The sequence below is a fragment of the Dromiciops gliroides genome, chromosome 2 (genome assembly GCF_019393635.1).
Source record: "Dromiciops gliroides isolate mDroGli1 chromosome 2, mDroGli1.pri, whole genome shotgun sequence".
NCBI classification, from domain to species: Eukaryota; Metazoa; Chordata; class Mammalia; order Microbiotheria; family Microbiotheriidae; genus Dromiciops; species Dromiciops gliroides.
In genome coordinates, this window is record NC_057862.1 from 412813450 (window position 1) to 412825762 (window position 12313).

Sequence of the window (12313 nt, forward strand, 5' to 3'; positions counted from 1 at the left end):
CTTTTTACCAAATCTCAACCCTTCAACCAATTAACCTCTACACTATCCTATTTTCAAATCTCTTGCTTATTCCCTTTTGTTATCAGTTTCCACCTTGTCAAACCCCAATCTTTGATTCCTCTGATTACTGACTATCCAGTAAAAGAACTATGTTGATTAGATCCATTACAAATTTAATATCATACACTCTCAGCTGGGTCTTCATTGCAGCAAGGAAATCCTTCTATTTTTCTCCATTTGAGTCTCAATTCTACTCCCCATACCGACTGTTTTCAAACCTCCTTTCTCAGCAAACCTCTATACTGTTCACCAAACCCCAGCCTTAGAGTGGAGGATCTTGTCTCATATTTTATTAAAAAAATAGAAGTTTTCTCTCCTTACTTGTGTTATCTCCCCCAATTAGAATGTGAGTTCCTTGAGAGCAGGGTAGTCTTGCTTTTCCATTTGTATTTCTAGTGCTTAGCACCTAGTAAATACTTAATAAATGCCTTTTGATTTATCGATGGAATCGCCCCTTGACTACTCAATCTTTTGTCATCTCTCATTCTCTCCTTTTTAACTCCAGTCTGACAGAGAGGTGGCCCTTTTCCTCTCTAAGGCCAACCCCTCTCTATCTTCCACTGCTTCTATTCTTTTCCATCATCTCTAGTAGATTGCTTCCACAATCCTTCCTCTCCCTATTCTCCAATCCCTCCCTAGGTATTGGCCCCTTTCCTACTTCCTACAAATATACCCAAGTTTTCCCCTTCTTAAAAAAATCCTCACTAGACCCTGTGATCCCACAAGATATTTTTTTTTATCTTTCTCTCACAGCCAAATTCCAAGAAAGAGCTGTCCATAATTATTGCTTCTACTTTCTTTTGTCTTACAGGCTTCTCATAACCCTCTGTTATCTGGCTAACCTCATTATTCCAGTGAATCTGACTTTACCAAAGGAGTGTTATGGAAGATTTCTGAGAGGAAGGAATGATTTGAAGAGTTGGAGAATTTATGAGTTGATTTACCATTTTGCATAGAGTAAGCACTTAAATATTTTTTCTATTGTCTCTAGGAACAAATATAAATTGGACCATGTTGCAAACTACATTATCTTGCTCTCCTCAAAACTTCCCATTTCTGTCTAGGGCTCAGTGCTCCTGGTCACCTAAATCCACAACTTCAGTGTCATCTTCTGACTCCTCACTCTCATTCCACATCATATGTCCAATCCACAACACATCTTGGGGGAGTTATGGTCCCTCTCTGGGTCTCAGTTTCCCCAGCTGTAAAACGTGTTTGTTGGGAAAGGAGGGTGTTATAGCAGAAGGTTCCTCCTTAGCTCTGAAAACCTTTTTGTCCTGGCCCACTTTGGGAGTCTGGTGAAGCCAAGTTATGAACCTTTGATCTAAAGTCTGTTTTCCCACCTCTACCTCTAACATAAAACAGAGGTATTAATTAGCTAACGTTGCTCCACTCCAGGACAGCCCAAGAGAGGCCCTCCTCCCAGCCATCTGACAAACACTTGGAGAGGAAAGCAGGACCGAAAAAAAGCATGTCATTGGTGACGCCTGCGCGAGCAAAGCTAATGCGCAGGCGCAGTGGGAAGCCCAGGCGGCGAGTCGGGCTCCAGACCTACAGAGGCAGGCCCTCGCAGCCGCTACCCAGCCTGCAGCGCGGGTGCTTGGGCGGGGCCTTGGGGCGGGGCGGGGCTAGGAGGGAGGGGCCTGGGTCTAGGAGCTGTGGACGCCGCTGTGGCTGCTGCCCGCCTCCGCGACTCCTGCCCTCGGGCCTGTCCCACTCCACGCCTCCTGCTCGACTTCCCCGAGCTGGTGGCGACGCGGCCGATAATGAGAGTGTGAAATGCGGGCCTGGGCACCTCGGACAGGAGCAGCGGTCGCCGCAGCCCTAAACCCGTCCCAAGCGCTCTCTCCCTCAGACTCGGCCTCTGCTTCCGCCTCAGCCCCGGCCTCGGCGGCGGGCGCAGCGTGGGGGCCCGTGCGGGGCTGCAGGTGGAGAAGCGGCAGAGGCCGGGGCAGGACGCGCGCCCCGAGGAGCAGCCGCCGCCTCCATAAACACTGCTTTAGGACTCAGTAGCCTCTTGGAGACCCTCGGTGGCCTTCCCCCACTCCACTCCTAACGCGTCCTCCCCGAGCCCCAGCCGCCCCCTGCACGGCCATGGAGGCCCAGCCTCGGCCCAGCCTCACCGCCGCCGCCTCCTCCACGCAGCCGCTCCGCTCGGAGCATGTGGCGAGGCTCCGTGAGGAGCAGGAAAAGGTAAAAAACCAAATGCCCTTTCTCCTTCCCCAGGCCTCTCCCTGCACCCCCCGTCACGCCCCTAGTCAGTCCCCCCCCCGCCGCACCCCCTTAGTCACTCCTCAGGTACCCCCTTGTCTATTTACCCATGACCCAGTGTGGCCCGTTTCCCTACTTCCGCCTTCCTCCCCTGCCCCTAGGGGAAGCTGGGGCAGCCCCGCCCCTTCCTTTTAACCCTAGAAATTGGAGGTCACGCCTGCACTCGATTACCCCTTTCTCCCCTCACACCCAATTTTAACCTGGTGAAAAGAAGGTGGGAGTTGTAACCACCTGCTTTCTTTTGTCCGTGCCATTTTGCACGTGGTTAGGGAAATCTCGGGGCCGTGCTGCACCCCAGCCCCTGCCCTCCTCCCTTGTCTGATTCCTAGGCTTCCCTTGTTATTCTCTAGGTAGATTCTCTCTTTCCCCCAACACAGTTGATCCACTTCTGACTCCTTTTCGGGGGGTGGGGTGGGGTGGAGGTGTCAAAGAACTTTTTACTTGCTTCCTTGCCGCAGCTTCAAAGTTCCTCCTCCCCACCTCCCGGGCCTCTGTACTGCTGCGCTTAGTTTGGAAAGAGAAAGTGTGGGACTCACTTGTGTCACGTGCTTCTGTTTTCATCTCTTCAGAGTTTGGTGACCCTGGTGTGTGAAGGAAAGTACGAGGGGGCCGGGCTATAGCCTTAATCCTAATCCGATGAAAGGGTCAGGGAATAGTTAAAACATTTTATCACCTTGTAAAATTGTTTTGAATTTAAGGGAAAGGGCCCTTTTAAGCATTTTTTTGGTAGTTTGATGTAGCTTTAAAGTTTGACAATTGGTTAAGAAATTATAGCTTTTTTTCCTGTTACTATGAAAATTCCTGTTGTAGTTTTTCTTAGTTTATGTAGTAATGTCATTGCTCAAATGTAGTTTTAAATGTTTTTAATTAAATATTTTAACATTAGTATTTGAATAATTAAACATTTTAATAACTTTGTCAATTCTAAGGGATTAAACCGTTATTTTGTGCCATAATGCACATTCCTGTTAAATGTCTGTCGTTTTATTACATCTTAATTTCAGCTGTTGTAGCTATTGGATAGAGGGGTAAGGAGGAGGCAGCTTGTTGTTTATAGAGATAAAACCTTGGAGTTTGGGATACTTGGGTTCTAGTCCTTTCTGATTTTTCTACCTCTGCGGATCTTGGGCTAGTCACTTAATGTTTCAGTTACCAAGACAATTCTCAAAGATTGTAATAGAAATGTTGTCTACCTACCTTGCTACCATTTATAGAGCACATGTGCTTTAGAGATAGGTGTTAGTTTCTCACTTTGCAGATGGGGAACCTGAGACTGAAGTTTTAAGTGACTTGCCCACTTAGGTGGGAGAAAATTTCCACACCGGGAGTTCCTGCACTAAAGACATTTAAAGGTTCTGTGTCCCCTCTCTCCTCCCCTTTTGTATTTATAATAACAAAGTTTTAGGTAGAAAATCAGTCATGAGAGGAAAGTCTGTTTTTTAAATTTTGGATTGTATTTGCCAAAGCTATATTTAATTTTAAAGTGAATTTAATTTTTGTGTATAATTTCTAAACATGGTTCCAAAGCAGTATTTTTAAATTGTCTTTAGTTACCATTAAGTGTGAATATAAATTTCAAAACAAATTAATTTAAATTAACTTTTAAAAATGCTTATTAAAACTTGGTTTGTGGGGGGAAATGTCATGAAATAAAACAAGGATAGTCTATTCCTTATTGAAGACATATAAAATAAGGGGCTTCTTCAACTTCTATTTCATGACTAATCTGGATTGAAGTGCATTTTTTTCCTTTATAAATTACCAGGGGATTATATTTAAACATGGTGGTTCTTTTAGAAAGTTTTCAGGAAGTTTTTGAAGCATTTTTACAGTGTAAAGCCAAATAGTTATTTTTTGTTTTTGTTTTTTAATTCATGATCACAAGAGTTAGCATGGTGTAGTGGATGGAGAGCTGGTCTTTTTGGAGTCAGGGGTACCTGGGTCCAGGTCTTTGGGTAACGTTTCAATGCTCTGGGCAACTCAATACATTGTTGAGAAGGTGTCCACCTACATTAGTAGAAGGGGTTTGCTCACTCAGGACTTCCCCTATATCATATCAAATCAAATAGCCATCCTCTGGGCAGGGCCATCTTTAAGCAAGGAAACTTTGTAACTAATTTTGTGGGTTCTTTGCAAAAAGAGTGGGTTGAACTAGATATATGACCTCTTAAGTCCTCCTCCTAACTCTATATTTGTGATCCTTAGAAAGAAACTAGTTTTGTTTCTTGTTGGTAAACTTTTATAATTATTACTGTCTGAACCGGTGAAAACAGGAGCTTTAGAGATCTCTCATGTTCTCAGTGTTCCCATTTGGGGAAGTGCTGGATCTGGAAACAGGAAGATATCTTGAGTTCAACTGTACACTTAGACACTAGCTAGTTGTATGATCCTGGGCAAGTCACTTAAACCCCTATTTGCCTCAGTTTCCTGATGAGCTGGAGAAGGAAATGGCAAATCATTTTTGACAAGAAAACTGCAAAAATGGTTCATGAAGAGTTGGACAGTACTGAAAAACAGCCAAACAATAACATTGCGAACCAAGTTTATTCCTTTACCCTATTTTGTAGTAAAATAATTTGCATGTGATATTGATTTATGACCTCAAAAGGGATACAGGAAAGATGGTAATGTCTCCTGAGAATAATAGTTTGTTTTATTTTAATATTAGGGTACCTAAAAACCAAAGGTACATTTATTTGAGATACTATGAACAGCTTTCCACCCTGTTTTCTTTATTGCCTTTAGTGAAAATATAAGCAAAACTGCCTCATATTCCAAGAGCAATCTCCCCCATTCACCCCCCCCCCCATAACTGTTCTCTGAAAGCATCAAATATGGTGCAAAATTTCTATTTTGTGGTCTGTTACTTTTTGTTAGTTATTCATTTGGCACACACGGTTAGCAAGTCTAGAACTGTCATGGATATGTAAAATGACTACCAGTTCCAGGTAAAAATCTCAGTAAGTGGATTAGAAAGGATTGTTCTTAAATGGATTTTCTACAGTGGAAAAGGCAGACCAGGAGGCTATAAATTCATCTCTTTAGACTGTTGGACTTTAAAATAGACAATCTTACATAGTATATTTTTTAATTCATTTAAAATACTTTTGGGGAAAATTTTAGGATTTATTAACAAATCATTGTTAGCAGTCAAATGCTTATGGTACCAGTGGAATATAGATAAGTAAAAGATAATCATGGTATTTTTTTTGATGTATAAAAGGAAAACATCTTAGTACCTTTATACTAGTGGATTTTTAGCTTCTCATGGCTGTTCTAAGAGGAGATGGATATAATGGATAAATTAAACATTATAATCTAATATTTTTGGCTTCGTTTTTTTAAAGTTTAAGCTACTAAAATAGAATTGTTTTAAGTTTCAACTTTCCTTGCTTATCCTCTGATGTAGATGCTAAGGAGCAATGAAATTATCTAAAATTTGGTAGCTTGAGAGAAAAGGAAGAAACAAATGGTATCATATAATCCATAAACCGAATAAATGACCTACAGGCAATGGTGAAACCTTGTCTTTTATTGTTGAATTGCATTTAAACTCATATTAATCATAAAGACTATCTCTAGACATTTTCTTGAATTAGTTTCATATTTGTACCCTAAAAGTAAATGAAGAAAAATTAAGAATTCCAGATTTTCCTATGCTGTAGATCATAGTTATAGATCTAGGAGTGGAAGTGATCTAAGGTTACATTATTATAGTTGTTTTTAATAAATACAAGCACATTTTTACATAGTTACTAAATATGCCATAAGAATAGCTTTTTTGTATTTGAGAGAAATGCTGCTTGGTTAGGAAAGTTTTGAGACGGTTAGGTTTTGTTGCCTTTTTTTCCTCAACACAGTATTGTTTTTGGAATAACCATTCCTTCTTTTCTTCCTTGTTAAGATTTAACAGATATTTATTAGGTGCCTATTATGGAGGCTTTGATAATATATATGTTATAAAATTCAACATAAGGGAGGCTCATCTTGGCATTTTGTAAGAGTTTCATCTTGAATTCATTCTTTGCATGATGGTAGTGGGGTTGCTGTTTGCCTATTATATAAATATTTGTTTTGAAGATATCACTTAGAATGAGTCTTCAGACTTTGGAGATTCTTCTTCTTGAAAGGATTTTTTTCCAGATGTAAATTAAATGTAAAATTATATTTTTAAAAAATTGCTTATGCTTTTTGAAGTTGTGTTATTTTATATCAGAGATCATCACTTCTCTGTATGGAAAATCAAAGATATAGCCCTGAACCTAAGTTTTCCTTAATATTATTAATGCACCTGAATCTTGTTAAAGAATATTATAGTTCCTGAATGTTATTTGAATGAATATTTTATTTTCTGAACTATTAATGCACCTGTTATTGATCAAAGTATTTTTTGAAATTCTTCTTTTGAAATTGCCTTTACAACTAGTTTATCAGTCTAATTACTTTGTAGTGGTCACACTTTAAAAAACAAAACCCAAACTCAGATGGTATTCTCTTTTATCACTCACCATTTTCTCCACACTTGGTTCCAGACCTTGGCTGTCTCCAAAAATCAAATTCCTTCAATGGATTTGGAATGACATCTTCTCTGAGCCTACATACATTCCCAGGTCTCTCCCCAACCTTAAAAAAAAAAAACCTTGTTAATGATCCTGCCATCTCCTTAAATTTTCATATATCTCTTCCCTTTTATGGTGAGAATCCTAGAAAAGAAACCTCCACTTCATTGCCTCTTCCTTACCTCTACTCACTTTTCAACCCCTTTACCTTCCAAGCCCATCAGTCTACTAAAACTGTGAAGTCCAGTGACCTTTTCTCAGTTCTCATGCTATTTGAGTTTCAGTAGCTTTTGATGCTATCAATCACCATCTTTTCCTGGATGCTTTCTTTGTTTTTTTGTGACATTGTTTTTTTCCTGCTTCTCATCCCATCTGTTTGACTATTTCAGTCTCCTTTCCTAGATCACTTTTATCTCTTGCCCACAATGGATGTGTGCTCTCAAGGTTCTGTCTTCTTTCTGTACATTGCCACTAGCACAGTTTCTATTACAGAGTAAGTGCTTAATAAATGCTTGTTGATTGAGTGTTGATCTCATTAGCTTTCTTAGGCTCAATTATCTCTGTAGAAATGATTCCTAAATCTATACATCTAGCCCTAAATTTTCTTATGAAATTTTGTCTTGTGTCTCCAACTTTGTGTTGGATGTTTGTAATTTGATGCCTCATCAGCCAGCATCTTAAAGACAGTGTGTCCAAAATATAACTCAATTTCCTGTGATAATTGTGATGCTCCTCCTCCCCCAATTTTCTTTTTGTCGTCTTAATAGTTTGTTCTCAGTCATTCTTGACTCCCCCCCCCCCCCAATTGCTGAGTCTTGTTGCTTCTACCATACTTCTAGAACATGTCATTTTTACTCTTTATTTTACTCATGGAGCCACTGCCTTGGTTTAGACCCCCATTTCTTTTTGCTTGGCTTATGTGTGTTGCGGTTCTGATTCAGCCTCCTTTCAGTTTCTTTCCCCGCTCTTAGCCATTTTCCACATAACTGCCAAAATTATTTTCCACACATTGACTCATTCCTCCACTCAAAATTTTTTAGTGGCTCCCCGTTTTTCCTGTAATAAAAGTATAAACTGAGACTGGCATTTAAAGACTTCCATAATTTTGGTTTCAGTCTACCTTTTTGGACTTTAATTTGTCTTCGCATATTCTATTTTTAAGGCAAAATAGTTGATTAGCTGTTCTCAAAATTTACCATTCTACCCTCCTTTCTCTTTGTCTGGATGGCATTCCTCATTCCTCATCATTATCTATATTCAAGGTTTAGGTTAGATGTCACCTATAGGGCCACAAAGCCTTTTTTGAGTCTTCCATTTGTTCTCTTTCTTAAATTTTATTTTGATAAAATAATTATTTTTATTTAATATGTAATAAAATTATTTTGATAATCATTTGTGTGCTTGTCCTTCCCTGGTAGAATTTAAAGCCCTTGAAGACAGTAAGAGGTGGTTTTTTTTCCCCCTTTGTTTCTCTAATGGAATGTTTTTTACATTTTAAGGAAAGGGGGGAATGGACTGACTTAGGAGGTACTGGTTTTTTCCCATTGAAAATTTTTCTGGGGGGTGGGGTGGGGCAATGAGGGTTAAGTGACTTCCCCAGGGTCACACAGCTAGTAAGTGTCAAGTGTCTGAGGCCGAATTTGAACTCAGGTCCTCCTGAATCCAGGGCTGGTGCTTTATACACTGTGCCACCTAGCTGCCCCCACCCCCACCCCCCCTTGAAGATTTTGAAGCAGAAGTTGGACCACCACTTGTCAGCTATTGTAGTAGGAATTCCTTTTCAGATATGGATTGGACAAGATGGTCACTAAGGCACCTTCCACTTTTGAAAATCTGTAATTTTGGGAAATTTTTTTGAGTTAGAAGATTTTTTGCTATTAAAGATATTCAAACGAATGTGCCATACATGATGAAGATAATTCCAAAAACGGATCTCCTAAAATGTTTGAAATAATGGCAGCATGATAAGAATAAGGAATAAGTGTTTAGTTTTTCCGAATGCTTCCTTTGAAAGGCATAACAATCATTTGGATCTACAAATTCTAATATGTTTAAAAATTACTCACACTTTTTAGTCATATTTCATATCTCCAGAATGAGTGCTAATCTGAGTCTTTTGTCATTTGTCAGCCTCTTGATTACTTTTACTCCCTTTTAGATTACAGGTTGTTTTTTTTTAAAGTCCTTGAAGATTTGCAAACATAAATTATTTCATTTGAGTTTTTAACAACTCTGCCAGAAGATTCATTCTACTGGCATAGCCTTTGAGAGCTTAGAGTTACCCCCATTCCATAAGGGCTTTAAAACAACTTTGAAGATGAGAATAATAAAAAAGGTGAGGCAAATTAACAGTAATTTTGTTGGTGCACAAATTATTTACTTCTAAATAACTTGATGAGTATCATGTTAAGCATATCTATTCTAGGTATATCAAATAGTAACATACTTTTTGTAGGAAAAACAATTCTATTCAATTCTCTATAGTCTTGGACAAATCACTTAACTAATCCTTTTCGACAGTATTTAAAAATTGCACATTTGTTTAGAACCTTAAGGTTCATAAAGTGCTTTCCTTACAGTAAACCTCTCAGATATAGGTAGCACAGATATCATTATTCTTACGACTACTTAAAAAAGGAGAGAAATATCCTGAAGTTTAGAGACATTAATTGCCTTGAGACTTTTCATATAGTAAATGTCAGTATAGGAACTGAAGCTCACCTTTTCTGACTGCCAAGTCCAAATGTTTTTTCCATTCTATTCTAAAGTTAGTGTATTCTTATGACCTGGGACTGAGCAGGTCCTGGTTTAGGGGGTCAGGGAAATATGTCTATAGAGAAGTTCCTGTGCCATTAAGATCAAAAGTTTGTGTGATTTTATTTCCTTTTTGTTTAAAAACAAATTGAATTTAGCATTTTTTAACATAAGAGCAGTTCAAATATGTAACAGTAAAAGACATTTTACAATTTTCATTAAAATTGCCAAACTTATTGAAAAAAGCTTCGTTTTTTAAAGAATACACTGAGTCATTCAATTTACATAAATAATACTTGACATAATCTGTATGCTTTATTTTTATACTTAAATTATTACCCATATGCTTGGGTCTCATTCTGAATTCAAACTAGTGGAACAGTGATTAAAATACAGTGAACCTCACACCTGTTTGGAATACTAAATGTGTACAGAGTATACAGCTTATTGCCAAAAATTTGTTGCTTTTGAAATATTAAGGTCCTCCTGGTCCACAGTGTATATGGCTATACCTTGTAAGGTAATCCTCAACCTCAAATATTTATTTTTCAAAATTTCATTTATAAGTTATTTGTAGTGCTGAATGAATTTTGTAATAGGCAGTGTGTGATAAATGGTATTTGGTGTACTACTCACCAAATGATCGATTCCTTCTCAATTTGGGGGACATTGCAGCCAGAAAGTTCCTGTGCCAGTAGTATGTCTGCTATAAACCTATATAGTATTTGGGACATGGATTGGAGAGGTGAAAGATCAGAGGAGGAAAAGCCTTACTTGTAGTGGAAATATGTTCAAAACTAGGATCAGAACAAAAGTTTGAGTAAAAGTGGTCAGGTCATAAAAGTTTGCTACCAAGGTAAGCAATGGGGTCAGAGAATTGATCTTGTCGGGAAATGTTTTATGCTTCTTTCTTCATGTTAGCCTCACCTTTCAGTTCAGCTTCTTCAGAATTTGTTTTAGTTTTATAGTCTACAGCTGCCCACATTGGTTTTTCATGGTAGTGACTGTCTCTGAGTACGCAGAAAGTTTTCCAATTCATCTATAATAAATAACTAGCTAGATAGTACTAGTAGGATAGAACCAAGGTTTGTATCCTGAGTGTTGGTCATGTATTATAGAATGGGGAAGGAGAAAGAAAGCTTCCTCCAATTTTCTGGTGCAGTGTCACTCTTTGGCTAAATTTTCAAATAAGAGGAGTTTGCCTTTTAGGACTATTTTGACCCCTTTCCATACTTTTGCTCCAATTCCTATGCCATCTTCCGCTACTGTCTCAAAGTACTCCTAAAAATGTTCTGTATTTCTAAATTACAGAGCCTTTCTGAGGCTCCTCATATCTCACTTTGTTCTTTTGTCCTGTGACTTTTTGAGACTCCTTCCATGTCCCCCTCCCCCAGGTGCCATCATCCTTGCTCCTTTCTGGTCTCTTTCTACTTCCATCTTAGTTTAGTGGAAAGAATGGTTCTGGAATCAGAAGATCTGTGTTTGAACCCACCTTACATATTGACACTAAGTTAATACCTGCTAAGTGATTTAGTAGGTAAGTCACTTAAATGCTTTGAGCCTTGGCCTCTTCCTGTAAAATGGAGGTATTTAAACCTTACAGGACTATTGTGAGAAAAGTGTTTTCTTTCTAAAATGTAAGCTATTGTTATATACTCAATTTTTTTTTACATCCTATTCTCTTCCACAGGTGGCATCAGTTTTGAAAAAGAAGGCATTATTTTCCAAAATGAATTTCTCCCTCCCTCCTGTTCCCTATAGCTACATGCTTTTTTGAAATTTCAGATATTAAGAATATTTAATACTGTATAGATGTTAAAATATAATGGTCTAGATTTCCTTTCTACCTCCTTATCTTTCCCACCTCTTTCCTAGAGAGCCATAGCTTAAAACAAATGATTTCTTTTTAAAAAGAAAAAGAAGAAAAAAGTTTTTTAAAAATCAGCAAAAACTGATCAGATACATCAAAGAAATCTGCAGACCCAGACCAATGCAAGAGAATGGTAAAAGTGTCTTTTCATGTTTTCTTTGGGGCAAAGCTTTTATTTATAGTTTCTAAACTTTTCAGTTGTTTTGTGATGGTTGTTCTTCCATTTGCACTGTCATAGTTTTCTTTTTTGGAGGATCGTATATGAAATTGAATTTCCATTTCATGTCTTTAGCTTTTTATTCTTAAAGTGTATGATAAATTCCACAAATTGCTTTCAAAACTGCTCTGTTGATTCATGCTTCCTCCTGAACTTTCTTCATGTTGTCTGTTGTGCCTTTAAAAAAAATTATGTGATTCTTATTTTTGTTAACAGTATTTTTAGTTCCCCATCTCTTTTCCCTCACAACCATCTCACAACTTAAAAACTGAAAAAAGAGGAACACTTATAGCAAATAAACAGTTGATCAAAATGTATCCATACACACATTTGTCCATGTCTTAAGTATATGTGTGTGTGTGTGTATACATACACACATGCACATACATACATACATACATATATCTTTTTGCATCTTGAGACCAACATCTTTCTGCTAAGAGGTGGATAACATGCCTTCACCTTGAATTCTTTGGAAATATGGATCATAATTACTTTCATAAGAGTTCTTAAGTCTGTCAAAATTTTTCTTTACAGTGTTGCCCTTGTATAAATTATTCTTCTGGGTTTGCTCATTGAATC

General features: G+C 38.2%; 1 protein-coding gene across 2 annotated transcripts in view; it reads left to right on the plus strand.

Moving 5' to 3' along the window:
- The first annotated feature begins 1832 nt into the window (after positions 1–1832).
- URI1 (URI1 prefoldin like chaperone) overlaps positions 1833–12313 on the plus strand; it is a 67283-nt gene continuing 56802 nt past the window's right edge. For both annotated transcript variants that reach the window (XM_043985512.1, XM_043985513.1), the window contains exon 1: positions 1833–2253. In XM_043985512.1, coding sequence (XP_043841447.1) covers positions 2155–2253 — 99 coding nt within the window. In that variant the 5' untranslated portion in view covers positions 1833–2154. The remainder of the gene's footprint in view (positions 2254–12313) is intronic.